At 32.3% G+C, this 21,024-nt stretch overlaps 2 protein-coding genes across 3 annotated transcripts in view; one reads left to right on the forward strand and one right to left on the reverse strand.

Annotated features, from left to right (window-relative positions):
• The window catches only part of Zpbp (zona pellucida binding protein), a 92,338-nt gene extending 74,712 nt beyond the window's left edge, over nt 1–17,626 (reverse strand). Inside the window, exons 1-4 of one of the 2 annotated variants that reach the window (XM_076864559.1) lie at nt 17,488–17,611; nt 15,489–15,569; nt 1,449–1,574; nt 295–297 (exon numbers count right to left, since the gene is read on the reverse strand). In XM_076864559.1, coding sequence (XP_076720674.1) covers nt 295–297; nt 1,449–1,574; nt 15,489–15,569; nt 17,488–17,611 — 334 coding nt within the window. Of the gene's footprint in view, nt 1–294; nt 298–1,448; nt 1,575–15,488; nt 15,570–17,487 lie in introns of both variants that reach the window. The other variant, XM_076864567.1, reaches the window with a different exon arrangement.
• A 1,486-nt stretch (nt 17,627–19,112) lies between these two features.
• Spmip7 (sperm microtubule inner protein 7) overlaps nt 19,113–21,024 on the forward strand; it is a 63,956-nt gene continuing 62,044 nt past the window's right edge. The window contains exons 1-2 of the mRNA XM_076854334.2: nt 19,113–19,129; nt 19,756–20,324. Of these exons, the coding sequence (XP_076710449.1) occupies nt 19,113–19,129; nt 19,756–20,324 (586 nt within the window). The remainder of the gene's footprint in view (nt 19,130–19,755; nt 20,325–21,024) is intronic.

Here is a 21,024-nt window from a genome sequence, read left to right on the forward strand (position 1 = left end):
AAAATGTTTCAAATTTCAATTTCCAAATCAAAGAACCAACAAACACAACAGAAAAATTCAACATTTAAATGCTTCTACTTTTCAACTTAACAATTTCAATACCAAATATAGAATGTATTTAAATTATAATTTCATATTAGGGAACAACAAAAAATGTATTTAAATTATAATTTTATATTAGGGAACAACAAAAACAAAATGTGATTATATTTTCAGTATCAAGTGGTTTTACACTTGAACCATTTCACTGATTTAAATAAGTACTGCTACCAAAACTCTTAGAATTTCTTTTACCGACTTCTTCCGATTCCGTGAATACATGGTAGAACTGTTCCTTCTGTGTTACTGTAATGAGGCAGAAGTTATGTCTGATATTTTTATCTCCAACAAAACCCAGCACAATTTTGGCATCTACCGCATAGTCACTGACTACAGGATAGTAGATAACTCATTTTCAAAGAACCAAAAACACCTCCCCTAAAGAGATTAATTCTTTAAAGTTTGAAATATTTAGGATGAACATTAGTATTGTGAAAATGAACATCCCTCAATTAAATAAAAATATAAATTAAAACATGTTACAAAATAAATATTTCCTACAAAAGCTTCTTTAGGAAGACTGTGAATAATTATACTTTCCTTCATCTATGATAAGTAATATAATCTTGCAGATTTTAATCCACAGGTATTATCTCTAATCTATAAATGGTTTTTTAAAGGAAAAAAAAGAAAACTAATTAAAAAAAACACCTTTCCTCTGAGGATATGTAAAAATGATTAGGTAATTCATCAAACACATCTTTAGTATGAAATTCATTAGTCCATACTACCAGCAAGAGAATAAATAAAACCATCTAGGGCTGGGGATGTGGCTCAAGCGGTAGTATGCTTGCCTGGCATGCATGGCGTGCTGAGTTGGATCCTCAGCACCACATAAAAATAAAATAAAGATGTTGTGTCCACCGAAAAAACTAAATAAATAAATATTAAAAAATTCTCTCTCTCTTTAAGAAAATCTACTGTAATTCATATATATATATATATATATATATATATATAAAATTTATATATATAAAATATAAGCTTTTATCAAATTAGAAATTTAGAATAAAATTAAAATATGCATTTAAACTAAAATATGAAGGTGAATAGATAAAATGGCAAGGAAGTCAGATATATAAATCAATTTGTATATGAAGAAACAATGTTTTTTTGGAACAGAGATGCTTAGAGAACTCTCCAAATACCTCAATCTTCTGGTATGTCTATGTGGAATAAAGAAAAGTAAAATATAGTAACACAATCTAATGGTAGACCTATCCAGAAAGAAATTAGAAGAAAAATAATTGAAGAAATAGATAAATAGGTGAGATATAAGTATTGTTTTTTAGCTCTGAGTACATTTCAGATTCATCTTTTTAATTATGATAGTTGAAATAAAATCCTACCTGAAACAATTTTTCCTTTCGGCCCATGCCATTGGAATGATGGATCTATCAGTTCGGAATTTCGCAGTCGTTGGGTTACACATAGCACATGTGGACTCTTTTGATGGAGCATGACATATACTTTCACTGAAAATAAAATATTAAAATGTTCCAATAATATTTTATGTTCTTTCTTTCTGTATGTGCCTTATATTTTTATAGACTGGGTAACAATCTCTTGCAATATTTCTTTGGATTATTTTTTTCTATTACTTGATGATATGAGCTAAATTTCACTGCAACTATGTAACTAACATTAAAACAACACAATGTATCTTGTGTATTTGTGTGAGCATCTGTTAGTAAATATATTTGTGTTTGCACGCAAGCTTATGTCCTCAACGTGAACATAATGCATGGGTACTTTTTATTCAGAGCTCACATATATTGACGATATCCCTCAGAGTATAACTTAAATTACACAAAATTAATATGATTCTTTATCTAGACTTGATGTGTATTATAAAGACATTAAACATGAGCAGAGGTTATAAATAGTTTAAATTGGAGGAATAATACATTATTCACAATGATATAACACAAACTACTGGATAAAATAATCCACAAACACTATCTCTAACCCATAAAAGTAAACAAAAACATGCTTTAAGTTTAAATATTAAGCACTATGTCCCATCCTGCTTTAAAATTTAAAGAATTATGATGAGTAAAAATAATACTCTTCAGAAGATAAAAAAGGAACACTGTAAAGATTCAACTGTTTTGCATTCACTCATAAGTAAGCTTTTAGAAAATGCTAACTCTTCACTGATTCACCATATGCAAAGATTTTTGTGATTCATTAAAATAAAAATTGTTAGCCAAGCACGTAGTGCATGCTTATTATACCAGCAGCTCTGGAAGCTGAGGCAGGAGAATTGTGAGTTCAAAGCCATCCTCAGCCATTTAGCGAGACTTTAAGCAACTCAGCAAGACTCTGTCTCTAAATAAAATTTAAAATAAATAAATAAATAAAATTAAAATTGTTTCTGAAAATGAAAATTTTTCTTAACTTTAAAGAGACTGCCTTTAAAGTTTTGCCATAAAACATGATGTTTCTTTAGGGAGAGGGAGCATGGGAGGAATAGATGAACTCTACATAGGGGAGAAGGGTTGGAAGGGAAGGGAGAGGACATAGGGTAATTAATGATGGTAGAATGTGATGATCATTATTATCCAAAGAACAGATATGAAGACACGAATTGATATGAATATACTATGTATACAACCAGAGATATGAAAAATTGTGCTCTATATGTGTAATAAAAATTGCAATGCATTCTGCCGTCATATATAAATAAAAAATAAAAATTAAAAAATGATGTTTCTTGAAAGTACTTTCACATATGTTTATCCCTTTACAGGTTCTGAAAACTCCTAAGTGATTTGTTTTTATCATAAATTGGTATTGAATTTTAAACTTTTTCTATATGTTTGAGGTCATCATATAGCTTGTTCCTTCTTGAACAAATTTAAATGAATCCTTGATATTAAAAGTTTACTTTCCTGAAATAAATGAAATTGGTCATGCTATTTTACTTAATTATTGTTAAATATAATTTACAAACATTTTCTTAGGCTCCTTGCAACTATGTTCAAAATTGGAAATGTGTGTAATTTCTTTCTTTCTTGGTTCTTTTATCATTTTAAGCATTTATTATGATATATTTCATATTCATTTTCAATATTTATTACAATTAAGATGAATATCAGATCTAAGATTATAATGGCCACTTGAAATGAACTGGGAACACTCCTATCTGTAAATTTTTTCTGAAGGAATATGTAATTTATTTTCCTGGTACATTTTTTTTTTTTTTAAAGAGAATAGGAAAAAATTTTTTGCATTAACAAGGCTGAATTTACTTGGTTATAGGTCTACTAAGTAATTTACTGGAAGCTATTTTAGAAATTTATATTTAAACTAGTTATTAAAGTTATTACGATATTTTTTTTCAGATTATAATGATTTTTTTAATTTCCCTATCTTCATTTGCAACACTTTTTTGTACTTTATTTTCTCATAAAAATTTACCAAAAATGTATCTATTAACATTTCCAAAAAAAGTTTTTGATTCCATTAAACTCTACTACTTTATTGTGGTCTCATGAATTTCTGTTCTTCTTTTTCTGTCCTATATTTCTCAACTGAAACTTTTTTTCCTCTTTTCTAACTTCTTGAATAAGCACTTACCCCATAAATTTTCCCTCCTCAACATCACATACTGGCTTCTCTCTTCTCCAATACCTATTTTTTCAACCCAGAATTTATTTGTATTTGGCATGAAGCATAAATCTAAGTTCCAATTTTTTGGAATTTTTGCCACTCTTTTCAATGTATCTCACCACACCTCCTTTCACATTCTCTTCCTTAACCAAGCCAAAGCAGTACTGATTATCACTCCTTTGTGAATTTATTCATGAAAGTACCTAGTATCTCATTTTTCGAAAATCAACACAAATATGCACAATTTTACTTTGGCTGTTTGATAGTATCCATGCCATTAGTGTAATGGCACTAATTTCCACTAAAACTCCTGTACACATTTCAATCACAACAACAACAGGTGAAACCAAAAGAAGTTCCCAATGCAATGTCAACATACAAAAATAAATAATATTGCTGAAAATCAACAATAATACATTAAACCATATTACAAGAAGGGAGATAACAGAGCATGATACACTGAAATTATTCTGTAGTCAGATAAGACCTTTGCAAGGAAGATTTTTAGATTCTAAAAAAAGACAAAGTTACAAAGAAATCATGGGAGAATACACATAATTTTTAATTGCCAAGTTATGGATATGTATATAAGCATACATATATTTATTTATTTATATAATCAGTTTCCAGAAATTCAAATCTTGAATACTGACTCTAAGATGTATTTTGGAGCTGAGGTTGTAACTTAGTGATAGAGCACTGGCTGAGCATGTTCAAGAATCTGGGTTCAATCCACACCATACATGCACAAGTGTGCACACAAAAACACACACAAACACAGTATTTGGAAAATTAAAGTTTTATGAATGTCTAAAACTTCTATAAAAGGGACGAGGAGACACTAACAATAAAAATTATTAAGAAATATTATGAAGTTACACTAAATAAAATCATAGTATGGTTTAAGAACAAACAGTAGTGTTTCTAAGGGAAAAAAGAGAAGTATAAAAAACTGATATCTGATAGAAGTATCTCATCACTGGAAATAGTACAGGTTAATAAATGATGGAAAAAATTCATACACACACACACACACACACACACACACACACACATATATATATATATATATAAAGTTGAATTTAGATTTATACCTCATACCAAATACAAATAAACTCTGGATTGACTAAAAACCTGAACACAAATTATTATTTAAGTAGATTGTTAAAATAATACCTATAAAGGTATTATAATACTTTGCATTATAGAGAAACTATTTTCTTTTTTAGCAAGCAAATTAAAATATTTAATTGTGCAATGCTTTAATAAGATGTCAGATTTACTCAATGACCAAATTACAATCCATATTTCAACTATGAAAATAAAAGCATATTGTATGCCCCAAAGATCTTTCTTTGGCATTGGACCATCATCTGTGCTTTTGCTTTTAAGGCATCATTGGTAATGAGCCTGCACTTACCCCTACCTATTCTGCCAATAACCATTGAGATTTATTATCATGTAAATTGCAGAAGTTTGTTACTAAGACAATGAATTATAGAATACTATTTTAGAATTGTATTCTATAAAGACTGTAGAATACAATCTTTCTTTTTTTAGTTGTAGATAAACACATACTTTTAATTTATTTTATTTTTTAAAATTTTTATTTATTTTTTACATGAGCTTCATTATTATTATTATAGTTGTTGTTGTTGTTTGCATTATAATTCTTAATACACCTTTATACCACAATTTATCATATCTGTGTATATAAGATATGTTGACACCAAATTCACATCTTCATACAATATTTTGTATAATGATGAGGGTCTCCTTCCACCATCCATGCAATTCCCCTTCTCCCTCCCTTTCCCTCCTACCCCTCTTCCCTATCTAGAGGTAATCTTCCTCCCATGCTCTGCCTCCCTACCCCATTTTGAGTCACCCCCTTATATTAGAAAATACATTAGGCATTTGTTTTTTGGGGATTGGCTACCTTCACTTAGCATAATCTGCTCTAATGCCATCCATTTCCCTGCAAATGCCATAATCTTATTGTTTTTTAGTGCTAAGTAATATTCCATTGTGTATAAATGCCACATTTTTTTAATCCATTCATCCATTGAAGGACATCTAGGTTGGCTCCACAGTTTAGCTATTGTGAATTGTGCTGCTATAAACATTGATGTGGCTGTGTCCCTGTAGTATGCTGTTTTTAGGTCCTCTGGGTATAGTTCAAGAAGAGGAATAGCTGGGTCAAATGGTGGTTCCATTCCCAGCTTTCCAAGGAATCTCCATACTGCTTTCCAAATTGGCTGCACCAATTTCCAGTCCCACCAGCAGTTTATGAGTGTACCTTTTCCCCTGCATCCTCGCCAGCACTTGTTGTTGTTTGTCTTCATAATGGCTGCCATTATTACTAGAGTGAGATGGTATCTTAGAGTAGTTTTAATTTGCATTTATCTGACTGCTAGAGATGATGAGCATTTTTTCATATATTTGTTGATTAATTGAATATCCTCTTCTGAGAAGTGTCTGTTCAGGTCCTTGGCCCATTTATTGATTGGATTATTTGTTTTTTTGGTGCTTATCTTGTTGAGCCCTTTATATACCCTAGAGATTAGAGCTCAATCTGATGTTTGAGGGATAAAAATTTGTTCCCAGGATGTAAGCTACCTATTCACCTCAAATATTATTTCTTTTGCTAAGAAAAAACTTTTTAGTTTGAATCCATCCCATTTGTTGATTCTTGGTTTTAATTCTTATGCTATAGGCATCTTATTAAGGAAGTTGGGGCCTAGTCCCATGTGATGGAGTATAGGGCCTACTTTTTCTTCTATTAGATGCAGAGTCTCTGGTTTAATTCCTAGATCCTTGATCCATTTTGAGTTAACTTTTGTGCATGGTGAGAGATAGGGATTCAATTTCATTTTGTTGCATATGGATTTCCAGTTTTCCCAGCACCATTTGTTGAAGATGCTATCCTTTCTCCAATGCATACTTTTGGCACCTTTGTCTAATATAAGGGTTAGTCTATGTGTCCTCTATTCTGTACCATTGGTCTACCAGCCTGTTTTGGTTCCAGTACCATGCTGTTTTTGTTACTATTGCACTGTAGTATAGTTTAAGGTCTGGTATAGTGATATCACCTGTTTCTCTCTTCCTGCTTAGAATTGTTTTAGCTATTCTGGGTCTCTTATTTTTCCAGATGAATTGCATAATTGCTTTTTCTATTTCTATGAGGAATGCCATTGGGATTTTGATCGGAATTGCATTGAACCTGTATACTGCTTTTGGTAATATGGTCATTTTAATAATATTAATTCTGCCTATCCATGAGCAAGGTAGATCTTTCCATCTTCTAAGGTCTTCTTCTATTTCTCTCTTTAGGGTTATACAGTTTTCATTGTATAGATCTTTCACCTCTTTTGTTAAGTTGATTCCCAAGTTTGCTTTTTTTTTTTTTTGAGGATATTGTGAATGGGGTAATTTTCCTCATTTCCTTTTCAAGAGGATTTGTCACTAATATACAGGAATGCCTTTGATTTATGGATGTTGATTTTATATCCTACCACTTTGCTAAATTCATTTACTAGTTCTAGAAGTTTCTTGGTAGAGTTTTTTGGGTCTTCTAGGTACAGAATCATATCATCAGCAAATAATGCCAATTTGAGTTCTTCTTTTTTTTATGTGTATCCCTTTAATTTCTTTCATCTGTCTAATTTCTCTGGCCAGCGTTTCAACTATATTGAATAGAAGTGGTGAGGGAGGGCATCCCTGTCTTGTTCCAGATTTTAGAGGGAATGCCTTCAGTTTTTCTCTGTTTAGAATGATGTTGACCTGAGGCTTAGCGTAGATAGCTTTTACATGTTGGTTTAAGTTCCTGTTATCCCTAGCTGTTCTAGTGCTTTGAACATAAAGGGGTGCTGTATTTTGTCAAATGCTTTTTCTGTTTCTATCAAGATGATCATATGGTTCTTATTTTTATTCTATTGATGTGATATATTACATTTATTGATTTCCGTATGTTGAACCAACCTTGCATCTCAGGGATGAATCCCACTTGATCATGGTGCACGATCTTTTTTTATGTTTTTGTATCCGATTTGCCAGAATTTTATTGAGGATTTTTGCATCTATATTCATTAGAGATATTGGTCTGAAGTTTTCTTTCTTTGAGGTGTCTTTGTCTGGCTTTGGAATCAGGGTGATATTGGCCTCGTAGAATTAATTTGAAAGTACTCCCTCTTTTTCTGTTTCCTGAAATAGACTGAAGAGTATTGGTAATAGTTCTTCTTTAAAGATCTTGTAAACCTTGGCTGTATATCTGTCCGGTCCTGGGCTTTTCTTGGTTGGTAATCTTTTGATGGCTTCTTCTATTTCCTCACTTCATATTGGTCTGTTTAAGTTGTGTATATCTTCCTGACTCAATCTGGGCAGATCATATGACTTAAGGAATTTATCGATGACTTCACTATCATCTATTTTATTCAAGTATAAGGTTTCAAAATAATTTCTATCTTCTGTATTTCTGTAGTGTCTGTTGTGATATTTCCTTTTTCTTTGCTAGTAATTTGGGTTCTCTCTCTTCTTCTCTTTGTTATCATGGCTAAGGTTCTGTCAATCTTATTTATTTTTTCAAAGAACCAACTTTTAGTTTTGTCAATTTTTTCAATTGTTTATTTTGTTTCAATTTCATTGATTTCAGCTCTGATTTTAATTATTTCTTGCCTTCTACTGCATTTGCTGCTGATTTGTTCTTCTTTTCCTAGGGCTTTGAGATTTAGTGTGAGGTCATTTATTTGTTGGATTTTTCTTCTTTTAAGGAATGAACTCCATGCAATAAATTTTCCTCTTAGTACTGCTTTCATAGTGTCCCAGAGATTTCTATATGTTGTGTCTATGTTTTCATTTACCTCTTAAGAATTTTTTAATTTCTCCTTGATGTCTTCTGTAACCCATTGTTCATTCAGTAGCATACTGTTCATTCTCCATGTGATGTAGGAATTTTTCTCCCTTATTTTATCATTGATTTCCAATTTCATTCCATTATGATCGGATAAAATGCATGGTAGTATCTCTACTCCTTTGTATTTGCTAAGAGTTGCCCTGTGGTATACTATATGGTCTATTTTTGAGAAGGATCCATGTGCTGCTGAGAAAAAAAGTGTATCTGCTTGATGTTGGTTGATATATTCTATATATGTTAATTAAGTCTAAGTTATTAATCATGTTATTAAGTTCTATAGTGAGAAACTATTTTCATGGCAAAGGTATAAACACAAAAATACTAAACTCAGATGATTAAGTATTAACAATTTCTGTTCAATCCTATACAACATGAACAAACTTAACAGATTTGAACTTGGGAAGAAGATATTCCAACAAAGAAAATCAATGATGGATTTATAATGGAATATAAATGATATGAAATAACTCCTTTGAAAACAGGCAGAAAAAAATGAACAGAGGCAGCCTAACTTTTTTTTCTTAGCAAACAATGGAAAAATTGGATAATATTTTATGCTGGTGAGTATGTGGGAAAATTGTATCCCTTGAACCCTTCTGGAGGAGATATGAACTGGTACAGACACTTTGAAGACCTATATCTTAGTGAGCTGGAGAATGGTAAGGTCATATGATACTTATCAACTACTCCTGGATATAATAGGCCCAGAAACATTTTATACAAGTAATATATGTATATATATATATATATATATATATATATATATATATATATATATATACACACACACACACACACACACACACGTGTGTGTGTTATCATATGCACCAAGAAATGAAATTAAGTGAAAAATGCCACAAAAAATGTAAACAAATGCTCACTGACCAAATGGATACATGAGTGAATAAAAACAGAAAACTAACTGACATTAATAGAGCTAGTAAAATGAGAACAAGTTAAAAAAAGATCACAGAACAGAAAAATGGCCAATAGAGATAGATGCTGAAACCTTGCACAACAGAAGAAACTCCAGGCATAAAAAAGCAGGCAGTCAGCATACACATCTAGAAAAATGTCAGTCTAAAAGAAATTTAAAATACTCTACTTCTGATAAAAACACTATCTGCTGAATTGTAATGTTAATTCATTTAAAGAACAAATTTAATATTATTCAATAACATGAAATAATAAGGAAATCAGATATAAATAACTATTTATGGTCTAGATTTAAAAGTTATAGCTAGTAAAATCAATAAACGTGTCAGAGTAAGGAGTTCCAAATTTTTTCATAAATAATAATAAGAATTTTCAGAACTCTGAAATTCATCAAGGACTTTAAGCAAGGTAAGAAAAATTTACACAAGACAACTGAATTTCAGTGTTGTGGGATGAACTGTTCTCCTCTCATCACCCCCACATTCATATGTTGAAGTCTTAATCCCCACTCCCTGAGAAAGTGAATTTATTTGTAAATAGAATTCTACAAAGGAAATCAAAATTAAATCTTTAGGCTGGGTCCAAATCTATTAATGATGTATGAATGATGCCCTTATAAAAGGAAAGATTTGGGCACATAAGTATAGCGGAAAGGCAATGTGAAGAGACATAGGAAGAAGGAACAGATCTTTCTTTCAGAGCACTCAGAGGAATCAACCCTTACAGCAATTGATTTTGGACTTCTATCCTCCAAAACTGTGAGATTATTTCTGCTGTATAAGCTATTCAGTCTGTAGTGTTTTGTTATAAAAGCTCTAGCGAAACAACATACTTGTGAAAAAATAGTGCTCTTAAAGCATTTTAACTTGCTCTTTTGCTGTCCTCACAATCTCTGTAGTATCCTTGAAAGTAAAGTCTTAAATTATAGTGAGAACCATCAGCCTCACAACCACTGGAAGGGGCAGACAAGATCAAAATAACTCCAAAACTTCCTTCCCAGAGAACTGTCATTATTAGACTTGTCTAGCAATCTCTTGAAAGACCCCACTCACAAGGCTATCTTCCCTTGATTTTGTGACTGCCTGATACAGTAGGGGATAGTTGGGGAAACTAGTAAGTTAACCAAAAGCTTAAGATAAAAATCTGGTGAGAAACATTTCCACAGGAAGTAAGAAAACTGACACATTCCTAACAAAATAGAAGCCTGTATATTCCAGGGTGTATGTATGTCCAGGACGTGTGCCCTCTCAGTAAATACCAAGAAGCCTCATGTTCTCACCTCTAACTGAAATTGAGATTCTACATAGCATAAAGTCAAGGTTAAGGTAGAACTGTCAAATACATAGCTAAAAATAAAAGACACTAAAAAATTAAAGATACAATCCACAATATATACACATAGACCTCAGCAAAGACTAAGCTGTTTAATTAGAGTTCTATATAATCATTAGCCAAAGACAACTGTTCAGAAAGTTCAGTGGTTATGCATGTAAAGAATAAATAATTTACACAATTAGTTCAAAAAAGTCACTAAACAAACAAAAAAGATAGACAAACAACATCATATTCTGGGAGGAAAGAAGAATCTTAGAGAGTTGTTTTGCTATATTATTAATATTTCCAGTTTTCAACTAAAAACATAAACATGCAAAAAAAAGAGAAAAAAGTTCAATTACATACATAGAAAAAGAGCAGCCAATTGAAACTTACCCTAAAATTAAGATCAAATATTGGGCTTACTGCATAAATACATATTAAATTAGCTATTTTAAATATAGTACAAGAAAACAATGTCTAAAGAAATAAAAAAAGTATGAGATGATCATCTCCCTAAACAGAGAATATCAACAAAGTGATAAATTATAAAAGAACAATTAAAATATAATAATTGGGGCTGGGGATGTGACTCAAGCGGTAGCGTGCTTGCCTGGCATGTGCAGGGCACTGGGTTCGATCCTCAGCACCACATAAAAATAAAAAAATAAAGATGTTGTGTTCACTGAAAACTAAAAAATAAATATTAAAAGTTCTCTCTCTCTCTCTCTCTCTCTCTCTCTCTCTCTCTCTCTTTAAAAAAAAATATAATTGAGGGCCAGGGTTGTGGCTCAGCAGTAGAGCACTTGCCTAACAAGTGTGAGGCCCTGGGTTCGATCCTCAGCACCACATAAAAATAAATAAAATAAAGGTATTGTGTCCAGCTACAACTAAAAAAATAAATATTTTTAAAAATATAATAATTGAAATTTAAAAAATTATCTAAAAGGAATCAACAGCTTGATCAGTCAGAAGAATCAGTGAATTTTAAGATAAACAATTTGGGGTTATCCAGTCTGAAGAAAAAAAGAAATAAAGATAAATGAATAAAGACTTAGAGACATGAGAGAAATCATCAAGTCACGAGTACATGCATAATAATGAGTGTTCCATGAAGAGCGGGGAGAAACACAAAAAATATTTAAAGAAACAATGATACACATGTCCCCAAAAGGATGAATAGTATGAATCTACAAATCCAAGAAGTTCAATGAACTCTAATTAAAATAAACCCAAAGAAATTTATACACAGGTACATAATTAAGTCCATAAACAAAAATATAATACTGGTAGCAACAAAGAAAGGAACTAACAACATACAAGTGGTCTTCAATTACTAGCTTATTTCTCATTTGAAGACAATGAAACAGAAAATCTGAACAGACCTAAAACAACCACAGTGATTAAATTAGTATTCAAAAAACTTCCACAAAGAAAAACACAGTACCAGATGGATTCACTGGTAAATTCTACCAAAAGACTAAAGCACAATTAACAATAATCCTTCATAAATTTTTTCAAAAAAATAGAAGAGGAGGGAAAACATTCCAACTTGTTCTACAAATCCAATATTATTCTAAAACCAAAATCAAATGAAGATATCACAAGAAAACTACAGATCAAATTTCCTTATGAATCTAGAGGTATAAAAATCATCAAAATACTGGCAACCAAATCTGGCAGTATTAATAAAAAAAGGACTATATATCACAGTCAACTAAGATTTATTCCAGGAGTTCAATGCTGATTCGGAATACTAAAATTTGTCAATATAATGCAACATGTTAATAGAAGAAAGGATTAAAAAACAAATGATCATTTCCATAGATGTGAAAAATTTGACAAAATCTAACACTCTCTCACTCCTTCCCTTACACACACACACATACTCTCTCTCGCGCGCACACACACACATACACACACACACACAGAGTAAAACTGAACAGAGTGAACTTACTCAACCTAATTAAGGACATCTATTTTTAAAAAAACTCATACCTACCATCCAACTTAATGAAAACAACTGAAAACTTTTCCTTCCCTAAGATCAGGAGCAAGACAAAGATATCTGTTATCATCAATATTGAACTGGAGGTTCTACCTAAGAAGCTGGCATGAAAATATAAAAGGAATTCAGATTGGAAAGGAAGGAAATAGAACTATCTTCATTTGCAGATGTCAAAAAAATTTTAATGAACCACTCTAAAAATAGAGCTAAATAATGAATGAAGCAAGATAGCAGGATATGACCAAAATATCATCTGTATTTCTACAATTTGTCAATGAACAATCCACAAACTAAATAAAATCCTTCTATTTACAACAGCATCAAAAGTAGTAAAATATTTAGTAAAAAAACTGAACAAAAGAAAAGTTAAAACTTGCACACTGAACACTACAAAACATCATAAAGTGAAATTAAAGAAAACTGAAATAGAAAGATAGTCCATATTCCTGGATTGAAAATACTTAAAATTGTTAAGATGACAAAAATAGATCTGCAGAGTCAATGCAATTCCTACTTTAAGACCAAGGAACTTCTTGCAGAAACTGACACACTAAATCAAGAGTTGATATGGAAATGCAAGAATAACCATAACATTCTGTAAAAGAAAAAAATTTATTAAAGATTTACACTTCATAGCTCAAAAATTTATTATAAAGCAACAATAGCCAAGACAACAAGGTATTGACATGAGGAAACATATATATGAATGAAAATATCAATTGTATTTCTAGTAGTGAACAATACATGAACTAAATAAATTTCTTCCATTTATAACAGCATCAAAATAATAAAATATTTAGAAATAAGGCTAGCAAAAGAAATGTAAGACTTGTGCACTGAAAACTACAAAACATTCAGAACAAAAATTAATATATATATATCAATGGCGTTCATAAATAAAACTCATAAACTATGGCTAATCATTTTTTAAGAAGGGTGCCAAGACAATTAAATACAGAGAAAATAGTATCTTCAACAAATGGTACTAGAACAATTAGGTAACAACCACATGCTAAAGAAGGAATTTGATCTCTCTCTTGCATCATAAAAATTAACTCAAAATGGATCAAAGACCTAAATAAAAGAGCTAAAACAATGAAACTCATATGAAGAAACATATAAGGAAATTATTGCTCCATTAATGATCACAACTGGTTAGGTGATAATTTCTTAAATATGACACCAGAAGTACCAGAAAAAAAATAGAAATTAGACTTTATCAAACTTTAAAATGTGAATTTCAAAAGATACATTAATAAAGTTAAAATATAATCCACGTAATTGGAGAAAATATTTGTAAATCATTTGTATGGTATGTGTCCAACACTCAGAATGTATAAAGAACACTATAACTCAACAACAACCAAAAATATTTTAAAAACAGGAAAAAGATCTAAATAGCCATTTTTGCAAAACGGTATTCACATGGCCATAAACATAAAATTATTAGCTAGTAGAGAAATACAAATCAAAATCACAAGATTCCACTTTATACACATTAGGATAGCTGTAAACAAAAAAAGATGGATAGTATCAAGTATTGGTGAGGATGCTGGAAAGTTTGAACCCTCTAACATTACTAGTGTGAAATTAAGCTAGTTCAGGCTCTTTGAAAATTAGTTTGGCAGTTTTTCAAAATGTTAAAAATAGGATCATCTGTTTTCTAGCAAATTCCCTAGGAAAATGCCTAAGAGAAAGGAAAACAAACATTTATATGAAATAAAATATTATTCAACTGCAAAAAGGAAGTACTTACATATTGTATAACATAAGCATCAAAGACCTGAAACTAAGTGAATGAACCCAGACACAAAAGGCTACTACAATTACAATTATAATTCCACTAATAATTTGCAAATCTACACAAACAGGAAGCCAATTTGTTGTTTCCAGGGGCTGGAAAGTGATGACCTAATGAGTATGATGTTTTTATTGAGAGTGATGAAAATGCGATGTAAGATAGTGGGGATGTTATCTAACATTGCCAACACACCAATTTTATGGAAAATGAATTTATACCCTGATAAAAATGCAAAAACAAAGTTGTGGCTTCTGTGTCTCATGTGACTTTTATAAGATTTTGTAAATCCAAAATCTCATTTAAAATGTTTTAGCATATTTTATCCCACTTGAATCAAAGTGTGAAATATGATATATCAAGAACTATGTTTTGAACAACCAACAATAAAAATTAATAAAGAAAAGAAAAAAAGTTTTAGCATATTTAAATTGTCCATATTTAATATTATAGCTAGTATTATACAATAACCAAAAACAATATTGGCAACTTTAGCTAAATTTTAGAATTATCCTTTGCATACTTATGTCATTATAGCATAAAAATTAAACTTTGAAGAATCTAACTATATGGAAAGAACTTTAATCCATTTCTGTAGAAGGACATGAACTTTAGAAGACAGGAGAACTAGGAAACATTAGCCTTTTGGAAAACACTAATAAAATTTAAATCACAAAAATGGCAAGTTATATTCCATGTATGTATGATATGTCAAAAATAAATTCTTAATGTCATGTATAACTAAAAAGAAAAAATGTAAACAAATGTTAACTTTTTAAAATTATTGTGAGTCTATATATGAATACCTGGAAAATTTGATGATCCCACTATTTTCACTGACTCTTGGGTCAAGCGGAAAGTTCTTGGAAATCGAACCAAATATTCAACTATGAAAGACAAAAAGAAAGCAAAGGGTTAACAAATTTCCTCACTGGAAACTCCAAAACTTTAAAGTACACTTGATCTTACACAAAGGTGAAGCTCATAAATCCAGTTCCTCTTGTATCTCATATCTCTTTTCCAACTCTACTCACCTTCATGTGCCCTAATGAGTTTAATCTACCTACTGCCTTCTCCCTATTACATCTCATTTCTGGCTTTTTTCACATTCACCTATAACACTATGTTTTACTTTCTAAATTCCAAATCTCCTATCCCTCAAGACCCAAATCACAAATACTACCTCTTTCAAAACTCCTGTTTGTTCGTATGTGTCAGGATATCAGGATATCACTACCACCTCAATTATGTTATTCATTCCACATTTTATTATAGTTGTTTATGGACAAATATAATTTTATTTATTATACATTCAATTGATGGAAGTATCAGTGTTTATATAAACTTATCAAAAAATAAAACAAAGCATTATACCATGTACATGGCAACTATTAAATAATTGTGAAATATATTGATATCCCTCATTTTTGAATGAACACGTTTGAAAGGGATAATGGTGAGAACAGAACAAGTGAGAAAATCAATGTAAAAATACAGTATTACAAAGCATTGTACCCAAGTACTCTCTAACAACAAAGAAGTAAAGCACAAATAAAAGAAAATGGTATTAAAAGCCAGAAGATCTGAGTTCAAATCCCACCACATACTGGTTTTAAGAAAGCCACTTTAAAGCTTAGGAGCCTAACTTTTCTCATCTGGAACTGGGACAATAATTCCACCTTACAGAGTTACTGTAGGACTAAGTGGAATTTGTATAAATTATAAAATGCCATATAAATACATGGTCTTTAGTATTCGTGGTTCACATATAAAGATATTGACTCCTTATTCTGCTTCTTATACCCTCATTGGTCTGGTCTGATTAGTGGGTCAAAAAAAAAAAAGACAAGGAAGATATTTAAATGAAAACACTTCCTTTCATATTAGGTACAAAACCATGAACCACTTTCAAAAATTTCTTAATCCTGCAAATAAAGGACACTGGATATTCTCATAGATCAATTTTTGGATTCCAGATGACTGGAGTTTAGCATATCCTGTAAATCTCCACTCACTCACTCTTTCTTTTCTCCACCTCATCTATCCCATGATTACTTCCACATTCCTTCTACATTTTTCTTGGAGACCTTATTTTTTCATTTTCCTTTATTCGAACAAGTGTTAGCATTTTACAAAGCCTCTTTTGTGCTTTTCATTCATCAATTCTTGGATTTTATTTTTAAGAAAGTCTAGAATATATAAACAAAAATAAAGTAGCCAAATCTTCCCAGTTAAATAACAGTTCGATTATACTCTTAACTTTTTTCAGCATTTGTTTCTATCATATTATTTTGAAATACCATAAATGTATTTTGTAAGAATATGGAAAAGCATGTCAGCTCTTCAGATATCAAAACTTAAAAAAAAACTCAGCATATTCTGCATTTTATATCTCCAGCCAATAGAGGGAGCTCCAGTATCACGGATATTTTAAAATCACAGCACACATATTATGGAATACATTGGCTCAGGACAATACATTATGGAACTCACAAAGAAATATAAAGCCAGTAAATGAACAAAAGGTTTAATTTAGGAGTTTATTAATTCAGTTTAAATTTCAAACTTTTAACTCCAGGTGTTTGTTCTTCTATCTTCGAAAGATTAATTCTCCCAGTCATTCGCTCCTCTTTGCAAATACAGGGACTTTGTACGACCTCTACATAAAATACACTTTTTCGGTCAGGTATTAATTAAGTACCGTGTTTATATAAACCGGGTGCACGTGACACAGGAAAAACGTAATCAAGGGTGGAGTCACGGTTGCCCAGCAGAGCTAGACCACCGGGCGCCGCCGACCCTCACCTGACGGGGGCGCCCGCACAAGAAAGGCGGAGAAGAGGAGGATGGCGGCTCGGGAGAGCGGGAAGCCCGAGGCCCGGGCCCGCCGCCAGGTCCGCCACGCCCGGCCAGAGGCCGAGGCCTCCATCCATACGCCGCCGCCGCCTGCCTACACTCCACGCAGAAGGTCGTTACGCGACGCGCGCTCACCCGCCGCCGGAAATTGGCGGGCGGTGGACCGGAAGGCGGACCGGACGGACTCGCCGCCACTTCCGCCGGAGCGGTAGGCTAGAGTTGTGTTGGCATGTCCGCTTGACTTTTGACACTAGGGGAGGAAGGAACACTCGCCGCTGCCCCGCGCTGAGCGTCCACTGAATCTTCCAGACAGCACCGCTGCTGACGGAATCCTCCAGCGCTTAAGCGACTTGTCGAAGATTCTGTATCTAGGCAAGGAATCCGGGAGCCCCCAAGCCCGGCGTCTTGGCCTTTTAGTAGCAGTTATGGACAGAGGGAACTCCCTTTTTGCAAGATGGGATATAGGCAATGTCTTAGTGTTTGGGGTTCAACTCTGATCAACACACAAAACACACCTACAGTGCTCAGAGATTGCCTGGATCTCATTGTTGGCAACACGTACGTTACTGACATATGGAATATACTGGAAGAAAAATGTAGTGAATTTTGGGAGCTAAAGGTAATGCTTTTAACGCCAAGTAGCAGCTCGATGGAAAAATGGAAGAAAGAACCATAGATGGAATTGAATTTCGGACTCAGCCTGGAAAATCATCTTTCATCACCTAAATTTAGAAAAACCTACTAAAACACCTATCTGCCTAAGAGTCTGTTTATAACAAGAATATAGCGTGCAGCCTGGGTTCGATCCTAAGCACCACATACAAACAAAGATGTTGTGTAAGCCGATAACTAAAAAAAATAAATATTAAAATTCTCTCTCTCTCTCTCTCCCTCTCTCACTCTCTCTTTAAAAAAAAAATATATTTTTAGAACAATTGAAATGGAATTATGCCTCTACTTTTTTGCTTTTGGAAGGATTTACCTCTTAGTAGCAGACCTATGATAAAAATAAGTCTCATGCAGTTGCTGCAAATACCTTGAAGAATGAAGAGCAACTAAAGACTGCCTAACAACAATTGTATTGTCACCTTGATGTAATAAGAAGGAATGAGTGATATGAGTGGACTAACAACTCACTAGACATACTAGACATAGTTTGAATATACTCATAGATTTCAAACCTGGCAGCCTTACCAGTTATTTCAATCTCCTTTACTGTTGAGAAATATATCTTAAATTTTTTATGGTTTTTTATTACACCACAGATACCTTAACCTTTTGCTGTCTTAAAACTGACCTGATACACAAGTCATCTGACTTATACAATTTTGCCTGGGTTGAATTTTGGCTTTACTAAGTGTGGTATGAGCTTTTATCTCATGTTATAATGTTTGGAATTCCCTTAGAAGCAGTTTTCCTGCAAGACTAAATTGTGTGATTTAAAGCGATTTTAAGTGAACCGCTATATTTCGAATTTAAATAAGATTTTATTGTTCATGTGGATGAATAAACTGATACCTTGTTGTAATTTCCTAGAATTAGTGTTAAAACCCTCATTGCTGTTCTTGAACACCATGGTAGCATTAGAGAAGTAAGGATTATCTAAAATGTAAAGGATGAGACTTACTTTGAGTATAATTTGGGATTACTTCCTTAAAAATTAGGCATACTAAATTATCTTTAATATAATACATGTTTACTTTGCAGTAAATTTAAATTTAACACCTATTTAGACCACAAATATAAAGATATTTGTATCAGGAAAATGCTTTCATTTTATTCACATCTATTCTTAAAAAATACATTGTCACTACACCAACTGCTTTATACTCCTTAACTTAACCATACAATATCAACTTATGCAAATTTTTAGATAAATGAACATAGTTGTCCTGAGTATCGGAGAAAAATGCATCATGGACACATTACTACCAAGGTTTTCCTAAGAATTACATTATGATGTGCATAATAGTTCAGTGTATTAGAGTTCTAGCTGTTGCCCAGCACCAAGGGCTCTGCTTTTTTTCTGTCTTGTTCTTTTACTGCTTTGCTTCCCTATCCTCCTTTTTATGGAAAAAGAAAATTTTCTACAAAAAATAAAGCCTTATTCTATCAACATTTAGAAAGATGAATCAAAAGTTTTATGCTAGATAAACACTAATCTTCAGTTACTGGAAATATAAGAATTTTGACTTTAATTTTCTGTCCTTATAAAAGAAGAAAGGCTATAGATATGGAGGTTCGGTGCAAACCTGGAAAGATAAGTATTCCTAAAAGTTCTATCTCTTCAGGAAGAAAAACTGTTGAGAATGAAGATTACCCACACTACTCTGATCTCTTAAGAAAAATGAATATGCCCTTTGTGAAAGGATTTGAAGACAGACATGACTATGGCAGATTTGAAAAGAAATGTAATCCTGCCTTTCTTAAATTTCATCTTTACCCCCCTTCTGTTCTGCCAAACTATCACGTACACTATCCTTATCCTCCACCTTATGGGCCAGAATACCCATTATTTCCACTTCGGGATGATGTGCCTTTAGTTGATCCCTGTTCAGGATTTGTGAGTCCTGGTGGTGATGCTGATTTAAAGCCTGGCATTGGCAGAACTATACCAAACCTGGCAGATTTCAGTGATGTGAAACCTCAACATCGAATTCCTAGACCAGACCCTGAATTTCCAACAACAATAAAAAGGCAAACAATTCTGTTCGAAGAACTGCAACAGAGTAGGAGGTGGAATTCCAGGCAAGTACCAGACATTTCCATCAGAGCAAAACTTGGAGGTAAATAAAGTAATATGGACTTTGTAACTCTTATTAAATTCTCCAGTGAGAAAGAAAAACATGGATATAAGATATAGGATTTTAGCAGTCAAATTGACAAAATGATACCTGAATAGGGCATTTTTAAATTATATATATAAATTGTAGTTGGACACAATATCTTTATTTTTATGTGGTACTGAGGATGGAACCCAGTGCCTCACACATGTGAGGCGGGCACTCTACCGTTGAGCTACAGATCCAGCCCAAATTATGTATTTTTTTAAAATTATAGAATGATAAATATAAATCTATTTGCAAAATAAAATTTAGTTTAAAAAGAAAAAACATTTATTATGTTTAAGTCAGGAAAAAAGATATAACGATCATTTATTTTAGATATATAGATATTATTTTACCACAAAGGAATTTGTGTACTACATTGGTAATTGTGTAGCAAGCCTCCTTATATAAGTCTCTCACTTGAAAACAATAATTTACTGATGGTTGTTAAACAGGTCACAGGAGCTCAAATTAAGTGGGAACAAATGTGAAAGTTAATTTGGGGGTACAGTAAGAACAGAGATGAAGAGAAGCATCCCCTGCATAAATAGCTTTACAGGACTACAACCAGGATTCATGACCTCTTACTGACATGTGCCACATGGTTTTTCTGTAAGAGTTCCACTATATAACCACAGGCCTGGGCCCAGAAGTTTGG

The sequence above is a fragment of the Callospermophilus lateralis genome, chromosome 1 (genome assembly GCF_048772815.1).
Source record: "Callospermophilus lateralis isolate mCalLat2 chromosome 1, mCalLat2.hap1, whole genome shotgun sequence".
Lineage (NCBI taxonomy): Eukaryota > Metazoa > Chordata > Mammalia > Rodentia > Sciuridae > Callospermophilus > Callospermophilus lateralis.